This window comes from Delphinapterus leucas, chromosome 20 (assembly GCF_059928025.1).
Source record: "Delphinapterus leucas isolate spDelLeu-1000000601 "Yukka" chromosome 20, BTC_Dleu_Yukka2, whole genome shotgun sequence".
NCBI lineage: Eukaryota > Metazoa > Chordata > Mammalia > Artiodactyla > Monodontidae > Delphinapterus > Delphinapterus leucas.
The window spans coordinates 8,168,338-8,190,716 of NC_143148.1; the positions used below are offsets into that span (position 1 = coordinate 8,168,338).

The 22,379-nt window shown below is 51.1% G+C and overlaps 2 protein-coding genes across 2 annotated transcripts in view; both read right to left on the reverse strand.

The window, feature by feature from the left end:
- Positions 1-39: 39 nt before the first annotated feature.
- GRWD1 (glutamate rich WD repeat containing 1) lies at positions 40-6,241 on the reverse strand. The gene is made up of 7 exons (XM_022585190.3): positions 6,026-6,241; positions 5,703-5,820; positions 5,399-5,549; positions 2,845-3,058; positions 2,572-2,714; positions 2,219-2,416; positions 40-1,060 (listed from the first exon to the last, which is right to left on the reverse strand). The coding sequence occupies exons 1-7, from the start codon at positions 6,210-6,212 to the stop codon at positions 743-745; spliced, it is 1,329 nt and encodes a 442-aa protein (XP_022440898.1). The 5' UTR covers positions 6,213-6,241; the 3' UTR covers positions 40-742.
- Positions 6,242-7,343: 1,102 nt separating this feature from the next.
- GRIN2D (glutamate ionotropic receptor NMDA type subunit 2D) overlaps positions 7,344-22,379 on the reverse strand; it is a 30,272-nt gene continuing 15,236 nt past the window's right edge. The window contains exons 10-12 of the mRNA XM_022585191.2: positions 10,218-10,405; positions 9,821-10,053; positions 7,344-9,659 (exon numbers count right to left, since the gene is read on the reverse strand). Coding sequence (XP_022440899.1) covers positions 8,328-9,659; positions 9,821-10,053; positions 10,218-10,405 — 1,753 coding nt within the window. The 3' untranslated portion in view covers positions 7,344-8,327. The remainder of the gene's footprint in view (positions 9,660-9,820; positions 10,054-10,217; positions 10,406-22,379) is intronic.

Here is a 22,379-nt window from a genome sequence, read left to right on the forward strand (position 1 = left end):
GAGGCAGTGGGCAGAAGGACGAGTCTCACACACTCCAGGCCTCATTCTGGTCCTTTATTGCCCCTCAGGAGCCCCCAACTCTTCCCCCCTGCACGGTGCCTGCCTTTGGGAGGAGGGGAGAAGGCCCCACGTGGCCTCTCCCTGGGAAGTCGTGGCCAAACCCAGTTGGCAGGAAGACAAGGGCCAAATTCTGCTGGAGGAACCCACTCCTTGAATTTGGTTCAGCCACTGTAAAGCACCTGAGTTCCCTGGGGGAGGCCAGTGGCAGAGAGGTCAAAGGGTCACGCCAAGTGCTGCAGCTGACTAAGTGTCCACAGCAACACAGGCCACGCCAGGCCCGTCAGGGAAAAAGCCAATGGAGTCTTCTGACAGGTCGGGGGGGAGGGAGTCACTGGGCTAAACCAAGGTTTGGGGCAAGAGGGGTCACCAGAGTCAAACCCACTGGTGTTATAGGGCCATGGGTCAAACCCAGTCCTTTGGTTGGAGGAATCGTGGGAGCAAACCAAGCCCTAGTTTTAGAGCCACGGATCAAACCATATCCTTTGGCAAGGCGGGCACCGGACCAAACCGAGTCCTTTCAAAGACCAGTAAGTCAAACAGAATCCATCACGGCAGCCGATGGGCCAAACTAAGTCCTGCTCGAGAAGCGCTGGCCAACGGATCTGAACGAGTCCCTTCCAGGGGAATGAACTTCAACTTCAGTCCCCAAGTGGAGGGCCAGACAGACGCGGCCCGGCTGGCCTCAGACGCTGATGGTGCGGAAGACGGTGAAGCCTGACAGGGCGGTGCTGACCAGGAGCCCAGGGCACTGCGGGTGCCAGTGAAGCTCCTTCAGAGCCGTCTCGCCCTGGTGCACGAACAACAGCTGCTGGGGAAGGTCTGCCAGCGCAGGGTCAGTCTCCGCGTCGCCGGCCTCGGGGTCCCGCTCCACCGCCAGGTCCCACTGTGTGATCTGGTCGTCTGCACCCGAGGCCGCAAAGACCCCACTGTCCTGGGGGTGCCACTCGACGGAGGTCACGGGGGCCACATGCTGCTTAAAGGTGGCCACCGGGGAGCCAGACTATGGGAAGATGGGAGTCAGGGCCTCTGAGCCCCTCAGCCTGATGCCTGGGGTGACCCAGGCAGAGACTCCCACCCCTCTCCAGCCTTAGGGTTCAACCAGGGCTCCACCCCTCGTGCCCCCCACAAACCCAGGTTCTCTGAAAGGGACAGAGCACGAAGTACAGCTGGTAATAAAGCTGTGATGTCCCAGGGGCTGCTGGGAGTTTGGTTTCACCTGCAAAGAAGCCCCTCCCAGCTCCAGGCCACAAAACCCCAACCCTTGCTCCTCCCTGGGCCTGCCTCAGTTTCCTTCCCTATAAAAGGAAGGCGTGGTTCTGCAAGTGCTCTCTGCCTGCTGGTTCTAGAAGGCCTTAAAGGGGGCAGCGGCATGACTCCCAGGCTCCAGAGAGAGCTGAGGCAAAGAACGACACTTTTACTAAAGCGAAGGTGCTGGTGGGGATTGGTGTCTCTCTCATTTGCAGAAGTGGTTCCAATGTTCCAGTGGCCAATCCACTTTGGCCCTGTGACCTGGCCATGCACCTGCCTGGGGGGCTGGAATCCATTTCTAGAAACTTCCCCAGGGCTGATTCTGTAGAACTCATTACACTGGGGTGAGTAAAAAGACAATCCCGGGAAGGCCCAGAGGTGTATGAAGTCACGGCTTTGTCCAGAGGGAGGCCAGGTTGTCCAGAGGGAGGCCAGGAGCTGCAACTTCTCCTGCCTGGAGACCCTCTCAGCTCTGCAGAGTCAACGCTTAGCTGGGTGGTCACATCCTACCTGCTCCTGTCTCTTCTGGCCCTCAGTTCCCCCTCCCAAAATGAGTGAGCTGGGCTCTGCTCTCAGCTATAAAATCCACGGAAAGAAAAATGACCGTCTTCTGAAGCCCTTGAGTCCCTGGGCAGCACGGCCGGCGCATGGCTCCCTGCGGGCAGATGAGAACCGTAGTCTCCGCCACCCAGCCCCTTCCCTCGTGTCAGATCTCCAGATGGTAGAGGGAGCGACCCCACAGCAGCCCCAAGCCTTCCTCTCGCTGACCCTGTTTCCTCATCTGGACCCCAATTCAGAGGGCCTTCCCAGTTCTGGTGTATAAACCATCTCAGGAGGGAAAACCCACAAATCCTAGTGGCCTCCGGTAGCAGGAGCTTCTCCCGCCCCAGGTGTCCAGCTGGGACAGTACCTTGAACTGCCGCAGGTCCCAGACCTTGAGGGCTCCGTCATCCCCGCCGCTGAGCAGGAAGGGCTCCCGGCGGCTCCAGCTGATGACGTTGACATCCCCATCGTGGGCGGTGGCGGTGGTGAGCATGCAGGCCTTGCTGGGGGCTGCCCGGATGTCCCAGATGCGGACGGAGGCATCAGCTGAGCAAGAGGCAAATACCTGGACAAGGCAGAGTCGGAGGCAACCTGGTGCACCCCCGCCCCACTCTGGAGACCGGGGTCCAGTGGTGGGCTACCCTCTCTTTTAGTGATCCCCTCATTAGGACCTGCCCCCCCTCCCCACGCCAGGAGTCCAGACCCCCAGCCCTCCCTCACCGTGTCCTCGGTTGGAGACCACTGCAGGTCCTCCACGGAGCGTGTGTGGCCCACAAATGGCCGCTGGTCCACATGCCAAGAACCGCCGTCCGCAGGCGTCCAGAGGTGGATGTTCTTCTGACAGTCACCGGTCAGCAGGCGCCCTGCGAAGGGGAGTCAGGACACGACCCTGTCCCGCCTGGCCACAGCTCACTCCCACCTTAGCACCCACCCCTGCTGCAGACCCTGCTCCTACCCAGCCCTCAGGGCTAACTGCACACCCCAGGGACTCACCAGGCACACGAGGGGACCAGTCGAGTGCAAAGCCCTCGCCCATGTGGCCAGAGAAGGCGAAGATGGGCTTCACGCGGGCCTGCTCATCCCGGAGGAAGGTCGCTAGGGCCTGGTGGTCATCCACCACCTGCAGAAGCCGCCGCAGTGCAAACACCTCCACCTGGCCCTTCTCTGACCACACCCCAGCCACTGGCTCCTCACCCAGCCACGACACCTGGAGGGGAGGGAGAAGGGGAGCGGAGGTGAGAGGGACAGGAGGCTCCAGGTGGCAAGCACAGCCCCTAACATCCCCCAGAACCAGAACTGCAGCTCCTCAGACCCGCCCCCCACCCAGGGCTGGGACTACAACTCCCAGAAACCTTTGCGGGAATGGAATCAGGGCCTGCAAGAGCAGTTTGGTACCCGGGACAACTCCCCACCCTGCGGTAGAGATGATGGTGCGGGGAGGACAAAACTCCTTCCGGACTCCCAGGAATCGAGGCTGTTATTCCACTAGCCCCCAGAAGTGTGTTCAGGCTCCTGGTCTCTGTAACTGTCTAAATGTAGGCTGCTCACAGGCCTGTCTCCGGATCTCTCTGCCTGTTTACCTTTGCTCACTAGGAGATCCTGTTCAGCCTCAAGGTTTCCAGTAGCCCCTAGCCCTGACCTCTCTCCTCAACTCCAGGCTCACATCGAACTGACTGTTTAGACATCACAAGGCCAAAGCCAAGTTCCTAAACGCCCACTGCCACCTACTCCTCCCTGGAGGTCCCACCTTGGGCCCCAAACGGCAGGACTCATTCCCCACTTGTCTCTCCTTCCTCACACCCACCACCTATGCTGGCTCTACCCAAAATGCCACACTTCCAATCCTTTCTCAGTACCTCTGCTGCTGTCACTCGTGTTACTACCGAAGTCACCCTTCCCTGCATTCCTGTACTGGCCTCCTCACAGGACTGTCCTTCTGCCCTTGCCTCCCTGCAGTCTATTCTCAATACAGCAGTAAGAGGGATCCCTTTAAAACACAAGTCAGATCCCTGCCATCCTTCACTCTAAACCCTCCAACGGTTCCCAATTTCTCCCCAAGTAAAAGCCAAGTCCTTACACTGGCCTACAAGGCCCTAAACAATGTCTCCTCTGTGCCCACCTGCCAAACCCTGTCACTCTCCCCCTCATCCATTCAGCACTGTTCTCCCCAGCTTCCCTCAAAACTCCTCAGTACGCCCCAGGGCCTTTGCACTTATTTCCTTGCCCGCAAACCTCTTCCCACAGATATCCTTGCCTCACTCCCTCATTTCCTGCGGGTCTCTGTTCAAATGGCACCTTATCAGTGAATGCTTCCTTGACCACACTATTTAAAGAGGCAACCCCACTCCAGAAGACCCTAACTCCCTTACCTTGTTTCATTTTTCTCCACAACACTTAGCATCTTTGGACATACACACATATGCTTAGTTTCTTCTTGTTCCCTTTCCCACTGGTATGTAAGTTTCAAGGAGCCAGAGGCCTTTTGCACCCTGTTAACTCCCCACGGTCTAAAACAGTACCCGAGACACGGTAATACTTTAATGGAAATACTTCTCAAGAACTATGAGCCAAGCACTGCTCCAAGTACTATACACACAGCATCTCATTTAATTCTCACATCAACCTGATTAGAAGGGGTTGTAACTCTGAAGCACAAAAGTAACCCCCAAGCCCACAAGAGTCCCTGAGCAATAACAGAAAACATATATCTCAAGTTATAGCCCAGTGCTGTTTCTAGACACCTGAATAACTTTCAGTTATTGAAATAACGCTTTATGTCATTTCAGTTTATCCTCACACCGGCCCCATCACGTAAGCTTTGTGACTCTCACTGTTTTATAGAAGAGAGAAGAACATTAAAAAATACCCCTCTATTAAGAATCCGCCTTCCAGTGCAGGGGACACAGGTTCGATCCCTGGTCGGGGAACTAAGATCCCCGTGCCGCGGGGCAACTAAGCCCCCGCGCTTGCTCTACAGAGCCCACGCGCCTCAACTGGAGAGCCTGCCTGCTGCAACTACTGAGCCCGCGTGCTCTACAGCCCACGCCACAACTAGAGAGAGGCCCTCGCGCCACAATGAAGGATCCCGTATGCCGCAACTGAAGACCCAACACAGCCAAATAAATAAGTAAATAAATAATAAATTTAGTACAAATGATGTTTGCTGAAAGAAAAAACACCTTATAGCATCTAGCACATAATGACAATTACTATAATATATAAAACTATGTGCCAGGGCTTCCCTGGTGGTGCAGTGGTCGAGAGTCTGCCTGCCGATGCAGGGGACACGGGTTCGTGCCCCGTTCCGGGAGGATCCCACATGCCGTGGAGTGGCTGGGCCCGTGAGCCATGGCCGCTGAGCCTGCGCATCCGGAGCCTGTGCTCCGCAATGGGAGAGGCCACAACAGTGAGAGGCCCGCGTACCGCAAAAAAACAAAAACAAAAACAAAAACACTATGCGCCAGGTGATTTTCTAAGAGCTGAAGGGCGTGGGTGCACGGGGGTGTGCTCCAGAGAACGCAGGGCAGGCTGCTGGTGCTGTATTTACCCGAACTCTGTTGATGCCGCCATAATGGGGCACCATCGCCAGCTCCAACTGAGGCTTCCGCTCTTCATCGTCCTCCTCCTCCTCCTCGTCACTGCTCTCGGATGGCGGCGGCTTTGTCCCATGCAGATTGTGCATCCGAAGAATCATCAATCTGGGGGAAGTGTGGCATGAATGCGGCACCGGGTGCCAGGATCCTTAGTAAGGAGGGTGGGAGGAGGCTGGAAACCCCGACTTCTAGGTCCTGAGGAAGAGGGAGCTGGAGGCTCAGGTCCCTGGTCCTGGGAAAGCGTCAGTTCTTACTCACCTGTTGCTTTGGGCGCTCTCGGCCTGGGTCCCAGCACACAGATAAAGTGTAAGAGGAAGCTCGGTCCGGTTGTCTCCCAGCTGATCCCGGACTATGTCGAAGCTGAGACAGGGGGCGCCTGGGGATGGAAGGAGAAGTTGAAAAATTAGGTTGGGACAGAGGGATCTCAGTCCTCTTGAGTGTGATGTCAACCCTCTTACACCCCAATCTTCTCTTTCAGAGTGCCTCTTAAGTTAAAGGCTCAGGACCAACTGCCCCCTCAGGACCCAGGATTCCAGTCCCCTCCTTCCTCAGGACCCAGGATTCCAGGTGCCCAGGCCTACCAGTCTGTGCTCGGTGGTACAGCACGTAGGCCTCCTCGTCCATGACCAGCTCCTCGCCTTCGCGCAGCGGGGGTCCCCGGCCGGGTAGGTAGACCTGGGCCGGGCCCTTGGACCCTGCGTCGTGGGACTCGGCGTCCATAGGCTCCCCTGTTTCACACGTGAGCCGCCGACCCTTGCGCGCAGCCATCTTTGGAGCCTCCCGCCGCCGGCGCGAGGTAAGAGCGTCACTTCCGGGTCTCTCTTCCCTTCTTGTGAGGCTCCTCCCTACTGCGCGGTTACCTTGGAAACCTCCTCGTTCACCAATTAGAGAGGACAATGGGGAGAGGGGTGAAGGAGAGCTAAGGTAACTGCGTCCTGGCCTGGATAGCTAGGCCTGCAGATCCGGGGAAACTATACCCTCCCCATGACTTTGGGGCGCTCTGCCGCAGAGCAGCGGCAAGGCCTCCTGGGAGTTGTAGTTCTGCAGGAGGCCTGTTTTCCTCATCAACTAGAGGAGCTCCAAGCCCCGACTCTCTCCTCCACCTTTGACTCCCAGCCCCTTCTTTCCACTTAATTAATTATTCGTGTATGCAAATAAGAGCCCTTACTGGCAAGGAGACTAGGTTTCTGCTTCCTGAGGACCCATAAGGCCGGTTTCTTCTCCCCTCCTTGTTATGAAGGCTTTAATTTACTTCAAAATGGTTAAGTGTAGACAGGATGATATGTGTAAATCAGCTGGTTGAATCTACCCTCTAGGGGCAGTCAGTTGCCTCCCCAGGCGTTCACCTTGCAGCTCTGGTCAGCAAGCTTAATCAGAAAGTCCACCCTCTGGAGGCAGCTATTACAAGTGCTTCCGCTCTTTTTATTGCCCATCAGCATCAGAGGTTTGGCTAATTGGCATAATGAAATGTTAGAAATAGGTTCTCATTGGTGAGATTAACGGAATTCAAGATATGTGGATTGGCTGGGGTATAATAGACACGCTCCTCGCTTGCATGAACAGGATATTAAGACCCTAGCAAGCCTCATTACCTGTTGCCATAGGAATGGGACCCTAGACTTGATCCTAAAAAAGTTTTGATCCCAGATCTTTCTTGAGTTCTCTGTCCCACTTCTCCTTCCACCCCAACCCCTTCTCAGCCCTTCTCTTCTTAGGGTCTTTTCTCACCGCCTCTTTGAGTCTTTACCTCCCACATCCCTCCAGGGTCTCTGTTCTTGCCGGAATTCTCTTTCTGCCCCCTCTTCCTCTGTGGGACTCTTCTGTTTTTATTTCCTCCAGAGAAGCTTGAGGGGGACTAAGAGACAGACACGGAGCTCACATTGGGCTTGAGGAGGCATAAAAACATGGTTTATTCCAAACACTGCAATATGGGACAGGAGAGTGGGAAGGGAGGTTGGTGATGAGTGTGGACTCCCAGACCCCTCTCTTCCACAACCCAGCTCCAGACCCGGCTGGAGATCTGGGAAGAGAAGGCTTTTGAGGGTCTGCTGGGTCTTCACTGAAAGGTCATAAATAAGGGTTGGCTTTGGAGAGCATGTGATTAGTGGCACCTGGGGCTGGTAGTGAGGTGCGACAGGGTGGGAAGTTTTGGCCTGATGAAGGTTGGGATCAACGCTGGGGCAGTGGAGGCGGGGCTTCCGTTGGGGGCGTGTGCTAGGTCGAAAGAGGGGAAAGCTACCGCGGGTGGAAAAGGAGGAGGGGGAGTCACGGTTTGACGTCGAGGGACAGAGTCTGGTCGGGGAACGGTCTGGGGCTCGGGTCACAGTTTGGGGTCAGGGGTCACAGTCTGGGGTCGGATGACCATTTTTTGGGGTCGGAAGTCACAGTCTGGGGTCAGGGGTTTCTGTGTGGCGGGGGCCAAGGTCTGGGGTCACAGTTTGGCGAACGCGTCTCACAGTTTTGAGCCCCGATGGATGAAAGGTTAAAAACGGGCTTCCCCGGAGGCGTGGCTGGGGCCGGGGAGCTGCACAGTGATGTGGGGGCCACGGCCCCAGGCGTGGGGGAGTGACGCGGGCGTGGCGTGACCCCACCACCTCCTGCCCCATCTGGTGACGTTAAAAAGCCCTTGTCGGGTTTAAAAAAAAGTCCAGTGGGCTCCAAGACCCCTATCCCCTTGTTCCCAGGCTGGGTGAGATTTGAGGGACCAAATCCGCCCCGGCTCGAGGTGCCCCCATAGCGAGGGGCGCAGGACGCTGCTCCAGGCGGGGTCCGGCCAGTTCCATTTCCTTCCTTCCCAACCCGTGCGGGTCCTGTCCACCCCGCGTGCTCCCTCGGGCTGTGGCCTGCGCTGACCGAGGGGGCGGCGGGGCCCCCCAGGCCGCGTCATACCTCGGACTCGAGGCTGGAAAAGTGCGCCGAGCCCCGGCGGGTACTCAGGTCCCCGCCCCGGTGTCTCCGGTGGGGCGCGGCAGGCAGCGGCGGCCCCCAGTGCGCGGCGTGCGGGCACCTGCGCGCGTGGCGGGAGGGCCCGGTGAGCCTGCGCGCGGAGGCGGCGCGGGGACACGAGCTGAGGTCCTCGAGCGATCGCGAGGTGGGCGCGGGCGGCGGGAGGTCCCAGCCCCCTGCGGCGCGCCGGTGCCGGTGGTGGTGCGGCGCGGCAGCTGCGGGCGCGCGGTGCGAGGCCCGCGGGCGGTGAGGATGCGACCGCGGGCACCCGCAGCGAGCCCGGCGCCGGGGCGGGGGCCCCGCGGCCCAGGGCGGGGGCGGCGGCGCCCACCAGCCGCCGTCCAGGCCGTCGTGTGAGCAGCTGAGATGGCGCGGCGGTGGCAGCAGCTCCAGGCTAGCGCAATGGCGACAGTGCCAGGCGGCGGGGCCGCTGCGCGGGGGCAGGTAGTCCCAGCTGCCGGCGCGCCAGCCCCCGAGCTTGTCGACCGACCAGTAGCGGCCAGGCGGCGGCCCGAGGCGCTCGGCGTACGGGTAGGGGAAGTCGGCGAACCACCAGGGCTCCAGGCCGCCCAGCGACGCGCCGCCCAGGCTCTCCGAGTCCTCCGAGTCCGACGGCGACGGCTCTAGGTCAAGGTAAGGACAGGGGGGCGGCGCGGCGCGGCACGGGGGTGGCGCGGCCTGGGCTCCGCCGCCCGCGCCCCCCGCACCGCCCGCGCCCCCCGCGCCGGGGCCCAACAGGGGCTGGCTCTCGGGGTCCGAGCGCGGCCAGCGCGTGGGCGCCGGCGGGCTCTCGTCCTCGAAGGCCAGGCGGCAGAGCGGCGGCCCGACGGCTGTGGCCGCGGCGGCCGGGGGCGCGGGCGGCGACGGGAAGCCAGGGAAGGCGCCGGCGGGGGTCTCGGGCGGCTCTTTGTCGCGCACGATGGCGAAGTAGGAGGGCGGCGGCTTCTGCGGGGGCTGCGTAGCCGGCGGAGATAGCGGGCGCCCAGTTGCGCCCCGGGGCGCGGCGCGCGCCTCGCCGACGCCCAGGCCCTGCGGCTCGATGGGGCCGTAGTAGCGGTGGAAGCCGTCGGCCAAGCTCGCGCCCCCCGGCGGCCCTGCACCTTTGGCGCGGCGCCAGCGGTCCACAGTGGCGCGCTCGCGGGGTATGAAGGGCGCGGGACCGGGAGCGGGCCTCGCCGCCGGGTACACCGGGCTGGGCAGCGGCTGCGGCGGCGGCGGGGGCTTGGCGGGCGGCGGGGCAGCCTCCGCGCTGCAGCAGCTGTACATGCCCTGCGGGGGTCGCGGCATAAGCCCGGTCAGCGCGGGATGCTGCGGACCACCTACCTTCCCTCAGTCCCCTCCAGCACCTCGATTCAGCTCCCTTCCATTTCTAGGCGTCCCAGCCTGTTTCCTCCCATCTCTTTCCCTCCGCCTCCCTCTCTCCCCCATACCCTGGAGAAGGCCAGCAGGAAATCCATGCGATGGGTGGGCCCCAGGCAATGCCGCAGGCGCCAGTACACCAGGTGCTCCCAGGCGAAGACCAGCAGGGAGAGGCCCATGGCCACCAGGAGCATGTAGAAGACGCCCGCCATGTTGTCGATGTCCAGCTTGCTGCTCATCACCTCGATTTTGTCATTGTGGCAGATCCCAGAGAGCCACAGCCGCTCCAGCATCTCGATCTCATCTGGGGACAGGAAGGTGGGAGGTCACCTTCCGTGGGCACCCTCTGAGGACCCTGCTCTCTGATATAGGAGTCTAGGTCCTCATCCCCTCCTTCCCCAGTACCCAGGGGTCTTTGCCTCCCCTCCCTTCCCCATCCCCTGTAGGCATCTCTGCGTGAAGCCGCACCATCCCCCAGGAACTGCAGCAGTGCCAGGTCGATGGGCCGCTTCCAGCGGGAACCCTTGTGCAGGGCGATGCCGTAGCCTGTGGTGGCAAAGACCTTGCCCGAGCCGATGGTGACGAGCTTGCAGCCCTCATCTTTGCGGGCCATGTAGTTGAGCACAGCCGCGTCGTAGATGAAGGCATCCAGCTTCCTGCCGGCAGGGGCATGAAGGGCAGGGTCAGTTCCACGCAGATGCCCGAATGGGCAACCCAGAATCCCTCTACCTCCTAACCTCCAACTGCTCCAGATTCTAACTAGTGGTGAACTGCACCTTTTTGTGCCTCTGTTTACACATCTGTCAAATGGGGACAGCGGCAATACCTCCCTTCCAACGTTGTTGCACCGTTAGCCCTCGGAGCAAAGGAAGGGCCAGAGAAGTGTTAGCTGTGACTGTTAATGAAATAACTACTGGTTCAATCCTTACTGGAACCTTCCAGAGAAGGTCCCATATACTCCTCCATTTTAAAGAGGAGGACTGAAGCTCAGAAAGGAGAATCATACAAATAATAATAGTGTTAATGATGACTTCTGTTGTTCCAGGCACTGTTCTATCTACTGTAATAACTCCATTCTCTCAACACTCCGATGAGGTAGAAACTATTATCTCCATTATTCAGAGTGGGGAAGCGCAGGCTCAGACATGCATCTTAATTTGCTTGGGTTCTCTCTCTAGGCCCTAATTTCTACAGTTTGGTGGGAAGATAAGCACGGATACAGAATTAGTAGTTCTCACTGGTGCATACATTGTGGCACTCGCCACATGTCACTTCCTTCCCAACCGTTGCCACTTTACATTTATCTCTGTGAGGACTTGATTAATCTCAGCCTCTCCTACCAGAATGCAAGCCCCTCTAGGGCACGATCCAACACTGTCACGTTCTAGGCTGTGACCCAGCAGTTCCTGACACATACAAGGTGGTCGTAAATATTTGTGGAGTAAATGAATGAATGGATAAAGGAATCCACACTTCTGTGGATTCCACACTGTGTGACTATCCTATGACATAAGATAAATACTCATGATCTGACCTGTGAAGATGTCCAGGGCGTATTAATGAAAAAAAAACAAAAAAACCCACTAGTCCTGGAATCCTAGCTAGAATATAGCTCCATAGTTATTTTGTGGGGTGAAGTTTTGGTCGTCTTAATTGTAGACACCAGACTAGTTCTTAGAGGGAGGTATCTGTCCTTTCTAGTCCAACATTGTCCAAAAGAACATTCTGGGGTGATGGAAATGTTCCATCTGCGCAGCCCAACATGGCAGCCACCAGCCACCCATGGCTCTGGAGCACATGAAATGTGATCAGTACGACAAAGGGATGTAACTTTAAATTGTATTTAATTTTAATTAATTAAATTATTATTATTATTATTATTATTGCCACACCAAGGCATGTGGGATCTTAGTTCTCCCACCAGAAATTGAACCCGTGCCCCCTGCATTGGAAGCATGGAGTCTCAACCACTGGACCTCCAGGGAAGTCCCTAATTTAAATTTAAATAGTCGGACAGCTCAGGTCTGGGGAAAACAAGACACATCAAGGCATGTGGCTGGATGCTTGGTGAGGAGAAGGCGAAGGGTCTTCCTGATGTGAATGCATCACCTGGAGTCTTGAGTTGTTTGCCTATCTGTTGATGTAAATACCTCTGTGTCCCCAAACTTTCAGTGAAGCCCCGTCCACACACTCACATAAGTGCATATAAATGCCTTGTGTGCATGGTTGGTTGCATAGAAATTAAGGAAAAGGACAGACTTAGTCCTTGCACCCCAAAGGGGGAGACAGAGAGAGGATTCCCCAGAATCCAGCTGAAGCAACAACTTGGGGTGGGGCAAGGAATTCAAAGCTCTGGAACGTGGGGAGGGCATTCGCCACCCCGTAGTTGAAGAATGGGGTTTGAATTCATCTTATACAGATCCTAACAGGCAGGGAGAGCCCAGCTGACATCTGGAAACATACACAGTACATAGGCAAGAAAAATACCGCACTACCTGCGGGCACTGGTGCCTTGTAGGCAAACTGTAATTTCTCCCGAGGTGTCTCTTTGTTTAGGAAAATGCCCTTGGGGGCGAAAGGTGAATTGTTTAAGGTGTTTAAGTGGGAAGAACTCGGAGTTTCCTGAGTCAGGCCAAAGAGGAGAGATGGAGGCGCTGGGGACTAGATGGAAGGAGGGTCTTCAGGGGTCCTGGGAGGGGAACATGTACAAGGGAGAGGTGTGGGAGGAAAGAATGGAGAAGTATTTTAGAGTCAACAATCAAGACTTCCAGTGGTGGGAAGGTGAGCAGGGCTTTCAGGAAGAGGGGAGCTGAGAATCTGCTTTGAATTTAATCGTTTGCTCAGTTATTCTGAGATATAATGCCTGCCTCTTTCCCCACCTCCTTATGCCCTACCACCCCCGCCCCCCGCATTGATCCTAAAACTCAGCCATGTCCGCCAGCCTTTTTTTTGGGAAAAATAAAAATCCCCACCCTGTTGCCAGAGGGATCTTGACATTTGAGTCAGCTCCCGTCCCTCCTTGACTCCCGTCCGTCCTCAGTTCACTGCGCTTCGCGGTCTCCCCACTTCACTCCCCACCAGGCTCTTTGTCAGCAAACACCCCCACACCCCTCCTTACCCCTCTGCCTTGTCTCCCATGCACGCCTCCCTCACTAAGTCTGCTCCAGCCACCCTGGGCTTTGTGCAGTTCCTGGATTGCTCCAGTCTGCTCCTGCCTCAGGGCCTTTGCACTGGCCATTCTCTCTGCTGGAATAATATCCTTCTCCCAGAGAGCTGCCTGGCTGGCCCCCTCACCTCCTTCAAGTGTTTGCTCCAAAGGCACCTTCCCTGGTACACTGTTTAATACTGCAACCTGTAGCCTCCTTCCTGGGTCTCCCAAACTCTCTCACCCTGCCGTATTTTTGTCCATAGCACTTACCTCCTTGTAACTATAAAATCTCTTTAGTTATTAGCTTTATCATTCATCTCCCCACCGCCCCCCCCCCACTGGAATTTAAGTTCCGTGAAGGAGCAGACGTTGTTTGCCGGGCTCACTGCTGTATCCACAGGGTCTAGAACAGCACCTGGCATACAACATGTGCTTAATAAAGAGGGGTTGAATGAATGAATTCAGGCTGGTTTGAGACCAGCATTCTGTGTGCCAATCACCGGTGCTGAGAGGTAAGATTTCATTAATAGGGAAAAATGCCAAGAGGCTTTCCTCCACGGAAAATGCAAGCGAACAGTGTGTACTTTCAGTGAGGGATGTATAAAGATGTGTGTGTATATATGGTTGAATTGATCTGAAAAATAATGCTTCCTTTAGGGAAAGGGGACTTGATGTTTCCTTTTCGGCCCTCGTAAGTGAGTGAGAAATTGAACCTCTCTCATGGAATGGGCTTCCAGAACTGGCTGGGAGAAGCTGTGTTTCTTTATTTCTTTTTAAGAGATGCATTTCCTTTCTCTTCCTGTGAGGTTGCTTGCCCTCAGCGGTAGGGTAAGCCCACATTTGGAATGTGAGCTAGCCAAAGCCATGAGGCTGCCAATCCCTTGTACCTCTCTGTAAGGATGGAATTTTCTAGTGTTGTCCAAGGTGGTAGCCACTAGCCACAGGTGGCTATTTGAATTCCAATTTTAATTAAAATTTAAAATTCAATTCTGTAGTTACACGAACCTCATCTCCAGTGATCGAGAGCTGTTGGCTACCATATTGGACTGCTCAGATCTCGAACATTTCCATCATCGCAGAAGGGGCTGTAGGAGAGCGCTACTCTAGACACACATGTGTCTGTCTTCCAGACTAGAATGGAAGCGCTAGGAGAACAGAGACTTTGATTTGTTCACTGTTATACCCTCAGTGCCTAACCCGGTGTCTGGTGCAAGAAGACCTTAATAAACATTTATTGGATGCATGAATGAATGAATGAATGAGTGCCTTTTAACTTGCATATGGTTAGGGGTTATCTTGCCAGGGAGATCATGATTCATTATTTGTTTTCTTCTTTGGTCCTCTCTATTTTAAAAACATATATATAGTATGTCTACATATACAAATATATACATCTATATGTATGTGTGTGTATATATATATATATATATATATATATATGACTAACCCAGGAAAAGAGACCAAAAAATACTGACATTGGGGATTCCCCAACAAAAATGGTCCAGACAGCTCACCCTACAGTGAAGTTCACAGTCAACAACCCTGCTTATGTGCTCACAGGCCCACCACTTCCAGAATTTTGGATGCCCACTCCCAAATATGAACTGACTATTAAGGATTACTAGACATCAGATAAAGCCTCTAACAAGAAAGACAGAAACAAGGAATGGCCCAGGTTCAATCCCTGGTTGGGGAACTAAGATCCTGCAAGCCGTGTGGCATGGCCAAAAAAAAAAAAAAAGAAGAAAGATAGAAACAAAACAAATAGGAGGGAGGGGGGTACTTGGAGGAAACATGCAGACATGCAGAGAGTAGAAGATGTAAAAAAAAAAAGAAAAACCCAACAACTATCATTAATATCATCAGAGAAACAGGACAAGATACTGCAGCTTTGAACCACGAATAGGATATTATAAAGTAGGAGACTACAGAATAATGCTATAAAATTTACAAAATACCATAAAAATTCAGAGATCAAAAAAGAGTTCTTAGAAATTAAAAATATACTAGCAAAAGTGAAAAAGCTTAATACAAGAGTGGGAGATAATATTAAGAATATCTCCCAGGGAGGGGCTTCCCTGGTGGCGCAGTGGTTGAGAGTCCGCCTGCCGACGCAGGGGACACGGGTTCGTGCCCCGGTCCGGGAGGATCCCACATACCGCGGAGCGGCTGGGCCCGTGAGCCATGGCCGCTGAGCCTGCGCGTCCGGAGCCTGTGCTCCGCAACGGGAGAGGCCACAACAGTGAGAGGCCCGCGTACCGCAAAAAAAAAAAAAAAAAAAAGAATATCTCCCAGGGAGTATGGCAGAGAGAGTTAGAAAAATAGGAGAGAGAATAAAAGAAATGGATAGTCCAAGAAGCCCAATATCAAGTTAATAAGAGTTCTAGAAAGTAAAAACAGAAATGGAAGGAAGAGGTGAACTGTAATTGAAAGAATTCAAGAAAATTTCCCTGAATGACCTCAGGATATGACTGAAATGTCCAGTGATGAAAATAGATGAAGACACATTGCTGAGAATTGTCAGCACACTGAGGACAGGGAAAAGAAAAACAGGTCACGTACAGGGCTTAGGAATCCAAATGACTGGGTTTTTCAACAATAACACTGGAAATTAGAAGACAGTGGAGTGATGCCTTCAAAATTCTGGAGGAAAGTGATCTCCAGCCCAGAATTTTATACCAAGCCAGATGGCCCATCGAGAGTAAAGGTGTTTTCATGTATGCGATGTCTCCAAAATGTATCTCCCATGTGCCTTTTATCAGGAAGCTCAAAAGAACAAGGGAGCAAAACACAGGAAGAGTAAGAAATGGGATGCGACAGGATCTGAACCAGGAGGGAGGTGATGGGCTCAAGATGGCAGCTATGTTCCAGACTGGAGCAGGTCAGAAGGCCACGTGAGAAACTTCTTTAATAAGATGAAATTAATGGAGTACCTGATGCATCTGAACACATGAAGAAGAGATTCATATAGTTAGTGGAGAATTTGGATTTGAATTAGTTAAGCACAAGGAAAACTCAGCCACTAGGCAATTGAAAAAAAAAAAGACAATATAAATGCCAGGAAAAACAAAGAATTGTGTAGGAGAGGAAAGGAATCATGGTTTACTATGTGTGGCATCTATGGGAGCATTTACACAGTCAACAAGTAAACAATGAATATTCATCTAACCAGAATCACAGTGTGGGAGCTTGAAATAACTTAAATAACAGTATGAGTATGTGTCTTCCATAGTGAGAAGTGAATGCAAAATGCCTAAGATTGAAAAATCAAGAGGTAGCCATAGAGACATGGTATTTTGAGACAGGGAGGTAAGTAGCAAAATGATACAATAAATGAGGTGAAAGCAGATTCATCTGAGGTGGGAGAAATGGAGGGTAAAGAGATGGGGGACCATTGGTGGTTTTCATTTTCTAAAAAAATCTTGTATTTGATTTTTCAAACTATGTGGATGTATAACTCTGATAAAAATTGGATGAAAAAAATGTAAAAAGGAATACCAGGGAGAAAAAAAATTCAGCAGAAGCAGGAAATCAGGGCAAGAGGTGACAGTGAGAAACACAGGTATCCTTTGTGAACCTACAAAGCTTCTGGATGAGGGGCACAAGGAGGGTGATTCTGGGTTTCTCGCTGGGCGAGTGAGGTTATGTAGTACAGTGGTTGAGAGGTTGGACTGAGAATTAGACTGCCAGGGTTCAAATCCCAGCTCTGCCCCTCACCAGCTATAGGGTCTTGCTCTGCGTTTGTCTTCTCATCTATAAAATAGGAATAATAATATTCACCTATAAAGAGTTGTGGGTTGAATTGTGTTCCCCAGCATTTATACACTGAAGGCCTATCCCAGTGCCTCAATGTGCTCTTAGTCAGAGAAAAGGTCTTTACAGTGGTGATCAAGTTAAAATGAGGTCATTAAAGTGGACCCTGATCCAGTATGAATGGTGTTCTTATAAAAAGGGAGAATTTAGATACAGAGACATGCACAAAGGGAAGATGATCTGAAAAGACACAGGAAGAAGATGGCCATCTATAAAGCCAAGGAGAGAGGCCTGGGACAGATCCTTCCTTCACAGCCCTCAGAGGGAACCAAGGAGGACTTCTAGCCTCCGGAACCGTGAGACAATAAAGTTTTGTTATGGTAGCCCTAGCAAACCAATAATGAACTTGAAATGAGAACAGAACTTGATGTATAATAAACACTATGGTAAATTAAAAAGGTATGGGAATGATACCAAGCCTTGGCAAGCATGTGGAACAAATGGAACTTTCCTGCACTGCGATGAGAGTGTAAACTGGTACAACCACTTTGGAAAATGTCTGGCAGTATCTTTTGAAGCTAAGCAGACACCTCCCTATGACCTAGCAGGTTCACCCATGGGAATTTACCCGAGAAATATGAATGTATACGTCCTCCAAACACTTGTACGAGAATCTTCATAGTAGAATATTCACAATGGCCAAACACCGGAAACAAGCCAAATGTTCACCAATCAGGAGAGTGGAAGATTTCTGATATATTCCTCTATTGGTATACTCAGTGGAATACTGCAGTGAACAGACTTGGTAGTCGCGCTGGATGAAGCAAGCTAGACACAAAAACTATCATATACACTGTTATATATACACTGTTTGATTCTGTTTATGTAATATTCAATGAACCAGGCAAAACTAATTTACAGCGATAATCTATGGTGACTAGAAGGGCAGAGGGGAACTAGAAATTTTCCATACCTTAACCTGGGTATGGCCACATGAATGTATAGCTGATCAATGAACCTCACACTTAAGATCTGTATGTGGTGGGATGTAAATTGGTGCAGCCACTATAGAGAACAGTATGGAGTTTCCTTGAAAAGCTAAAAATATGAAAAAAGAGCTACCATATGATCCAGCAATCCCACTCTTGTGCACATATCCGGAAAAGACAAAAATTAGAATTTGAAAAGACACATGCATCCCAGTGTTCACAACAGCACTATCTACAATAGCCAAGACGTGGAAGCAACCTAAACGCTCATTGACCGATGAATGGATAAAGAAGATGTGGTATGTGCGCGCGCGCGCACACACACACACACACACACTGGAATATTATTCGGCTATAAAAAAGAATGAAATGATGCCATTTGCAGCAACTTGGATGGACCTAGAGATTATCATACTAAGTGAAGTAAGTCAGGCAGAGAAAGGTAAATATCATATAATATCACTTATATGTGGAAACTAAAAAAATACAGGGGACTTCCCTGACGGTCCACTAGTTAAGACTTCGCCTTCCAATGCAGGGGGTGCAGGTTCAATCCCTGGTTGGGAAGCTAAGATCCCACATGCCTTGAGGCCAAAAAACCAAAACATAAAACGGAAGCAATATTGTAACAAATTCAATAAAGACTTTAAAAATGGTCCACATCAAAAATACTTTAAAAAAAATACAAATGAACTTATTTACAAAATAGAAATAGACTCACAGACATAGAAAATAAACATGGTTACCAAAGGGGAAAGCAGGGGAGGGATAAATTAGGAGTTTGGGATTAGCAGATACACACTACTCTATATAAAAGAGATCGACAAGGGCCTACTGTATAGGACAGGAATTATATTCATATCTTGTAATAACCTATAATGGAAAAGAATCTGAAAAAATCATATATATATATATGAATCACTTTGCCGTACCCCTGAAACTAACACATTATAAATCAACTATACTAGTATATATACATATTTATATACATACGTAATACATAGAGAGACCACATCAAATTTCCCTTGGAGGAAATGGTGGCCACTTTAACATGAGACCGACCCCCATGTTACAAGGAAATATGTGGCTTAGCAGAGAGGCTTTTTTTTTTTTTTTTTACAATTCCTGCATCTATGGCTCCTCTGTGCTCAGAATGTGTGTTGGGGACCCCTTGAAACGGCCTCTGCTGCGTTCCAATAAAACTTTATTCACCGACAAAAAAAAAAAATTAAAAAAAAAATAAATCGATTCTACTCCAATAAAAAAAGAAAAAGATCTGGGTATGTTACAGCTCAATTTTAAAAAAAGATGCAATATAAAAAGACACGGGATGAAGCCTCGAGCTATTCTTATTAAGGGCTGGGATTGTGGCTGACATTTGGATGAAAAGAAGAATACAGCTATCCCTCCTTTTAACTCAGGGGTGGGATAGAGTTGGATTCATTTTTTTGAGATGGGGCTGGTCTCCCTTGCTGGTCACACTCTCACTGCTCTCCAAAATTCAGGAACCAAGTGGATGCGGGACATGACGGTCCTACCCTTACCCAGGTCTTGGAATTCTTACTCTCCAAATGTAAGGATGAGATAGACTGGGAATGTGAGGGTTCCCTGTAGAAGTAAAAAAAAAAAAAAAAAAAAGAGGAAGGCAATTCCCCTGCCTCCTGAGGAAGGCGTTTGATACTTGTGAAGTAGGGGGGGCGGGGATGAGTCAGCTGGCTGGCTGGGGAGGATACTCTGGGGGTGAGTAAGGAAGTGAAAATTCCCAGGGGGGTGGGGAGGTGGCCAGAGTCCTTTTATGTTTCATGCTCATGACCTTCACTATGAAACTTTTGGCATTTAGATGATGTAGACCTGGGCCGCCCAATTTGGTATCTACACACGTCCCTGTGGCTGGTTTAAGCGCTTGAAAGGTGGCAAGTTTGAACTGAGATGTGTGGTGAGTATAAAATGCACACTGGATTTCAAAAGGTGTGTGTGTTGGTGGGGGTGGGAGGGTGGATTATGTAAAAGGCCGCAACCATTTTTATACTGATTATGTGTTGCAATAATATTTTGAATATACTAGGCTAAGTAAAATACATCATTAAAACAAATTTCACCTGTTTCTTTTTATGTCTTTTTACGTGGCTACTAACAATTTAGAATTACACAGTAGCTTGCATTTCCTTTCTGCTGGACAGTGCAGGCAAAGTGACGCCCTTCACGTTTCCAATCTTCAATCCAGCACATATGGGCTTGAGGTCTGGGCTTCTGTGGGGATTAAGGGAGAGATGGGCTCCAATTTTAGTTAATAGGCTCCAGAGCTGGAAGACATGGGCCTGTGAGATGGTCCAGAAAGTGAATTCAATCTGGCAAAGGGGAGCTTGAAGCCAGGAATGGAGATTTCAATTTGAGAATCCTTCTCAAATTCCTGAGAAGCCCAGGAATTTGCACAGTTTTTAGGGAAGGGGTTACGGGGCTAAAGGTATCTAGATGCTAAGGGGTGGGAAACTCCAGATGACATCTGGGGGTCGGGGCAAGTACAGGAAGGGATTAAGAAGTGGAAGAAGGACGAGGAAAGAAGAGGAGGAGGAAAAGAAGAAAAAAGAAAAAGAGAGGAAAGGAAGGAAACAACAACAAAAGAGGTAAAAAGACAGAGTTCTAGAACTCCATGGGACAGCCACTAGCCAGACTGGACCAAGTGTGAATTGAGATGAACTGTGATTGTAACATTTGAAGTACCCACCCTGCCCCCTGCCAAAACAGTGAAACATCTCATTCATTTTTTTTTTTTTTTTTTTTTTGGCGGCTTGTGGGATTTTAGTTCCCTGACCAGGGATTGAACCTGGGCCCTCAGCAGTGAGAGCATGGGGTCCTAACCACTGGACTGCCAGGGAATTCCCCATCATTAATTTTGATATTATATATTGAAATAATATATTGGAGCTATTGGGTTAAATACAATGTACCATTCGAATTAATATCACCTGTTTTTTTTAGTGTGTCTCCTGGGTACATTTACATTACATATGTGGACCTACTGTATAGCCCAGGGAACTATATTCAATATCATAACCTATAATGGAAAAGAATCTGAAAAAGTATATATATATATATTTCAGTTATGTGTATACAACTGAATCGCTTTGCTGTACGTCTGAAACATTGCAAATCAACTATACTTCAATTAAAAAAAAATGTTTCATGGGATTGCCCTGGTGGTCCAGTGATTGGGACTCCGCGCTTCCACTCTGAGGGCGCACTGGTTCGGTCCCCGGTTGGGGAACTAGGATCCCGTATGCCGCAACAGAAACCCATTCTGTATGTGTGCCTGTTTTTAAAAATAAATACAATTTAAAAATGTTTCATAAATGAAAAAAATAAAATCACTCATCCACCCCCCAAAAAAAGAAAAATATTACATATGTGGCTCCCCAGCTCTGCTCTAGAAAAAAGGTGGAGGAAATGCCTGGAAATATGAATAAGGAGGGGGAGAGGAGAGATCTTCACTTTTTACCTTATTATTTTTAACAAGTGTGTTAGGTAAATAAAACCTTTGAAGAGAAGGGGGAAAGAGATTTGGGAAGGGGAAACCTCGTTCATGAAGATTGGGAACCTGAAGGCAAGGGGTGCCAGGCAGAGAAAGGGGGTGTCCTCAGGCAGGGGAGCCCTGGGAAGGGGGCTGAGGGGGTCCATCGGGCTTCACAGCTGAAGGAAAGACAGGAGGAAGGGTGTTCTGGAATCAAGCTTGAGGCTTTGTTCCCCACAGGTTCCCGGGCATCTTTGAGAACCTGCGTGGAGCAGGGAACCACGTGACATGTCCCAACAATTCTAATCAAGACTGAGGGGTAAAAAATATCCAGTTACAACTGGCACCTGCAGGGGTCAGCAGAGAGTGGGCCTGGGGGAAAGGTGTCAGGAGGGCAATACAGCTTCTGACTAACTGGTCCCTCTGATGTCCCCCTCCATTCATTCTCCACATGGAGGCCAGGGGGGGCATTTACAAACAGAAATCTGATCACATCGCTCCCCTACTTAATGTCCCCCTTTCCCATGGCTTCTCACTGCCCTTCAAATAAAACCCAGTGCTGACCTTGGCCTCAGGGGTCACACCCTATGTTCTACTCTCATCTACCCTCCAAACTGAGCTCTAACTGAGCTCACCACCCTTCAGCCATGATGGCTTCTTGCTGTTCCTCTAAGAAGCCAAGACCGCTCGGGGCTCAGACCCTTTGCCTCCAAGGCTAGGCAAGTCCACCTAGCTAAGGAGGAGTCCCTTACCTCCTCCTGGGCTCTGTTCCAGTTACCTCCCCCAGAGGCCTGCCCTCAACACCCTGGTGAATACACCCCAGCTCAGTCACACTCTAGCTCACAATCACTTTCTGAAATGATCATGCTGATTTTTCTGTTTGCATGTTTCTTGTTAATTTCCTACCCCTAGGTCTTAAGCTTGCTGTGGGCAGGAATTGTGATCTGTTTGTTCACTGCCTGGCATGGAGCTGAGGCTAAGAAAATAAATGCATGCTGAATGACTAAATCAATGAGGGACGGGGAGAGGGAGTCATTGTGCTTAGCTTTGTTGTAACCTTGGACTGCACTTTGGGGCCAGAACTGAAATTTTCCCCATGATTTGGGAAACTGATGTTAAAAAAATATATATATATATATCTCTCTCTCTCTCTCTACAAGTATTGATTCCAGTGAGTTCAGATCTAATGATGATGATGATGGTAGTAATAATAATAATAACAGCAAATACCT

Coding starts and splice junctions, on each gene's coding strand:
- GRWD1 (XM_022585190.3), bottom strand. CDS start 6,212: ATGGCTGCGCGCAAGGGTCGGCGGCTCACGTGTGAAACAGGGGAGCCT. Junction 5,550..5,702: donor GAGAGCGCCCAAAGCAACAG/GTGAGTAAGAAC, acceptor CACTTCCCCCAG/ATTGATGATTCTTCGGATGC. Junction 3,059..5,398: donor GCGGCATCAACAGAGTTCGG/GTAAATACAGCA, acceptor CCTCCCCTCCAG/GTGTCGTGGCTGGGTGAGGA.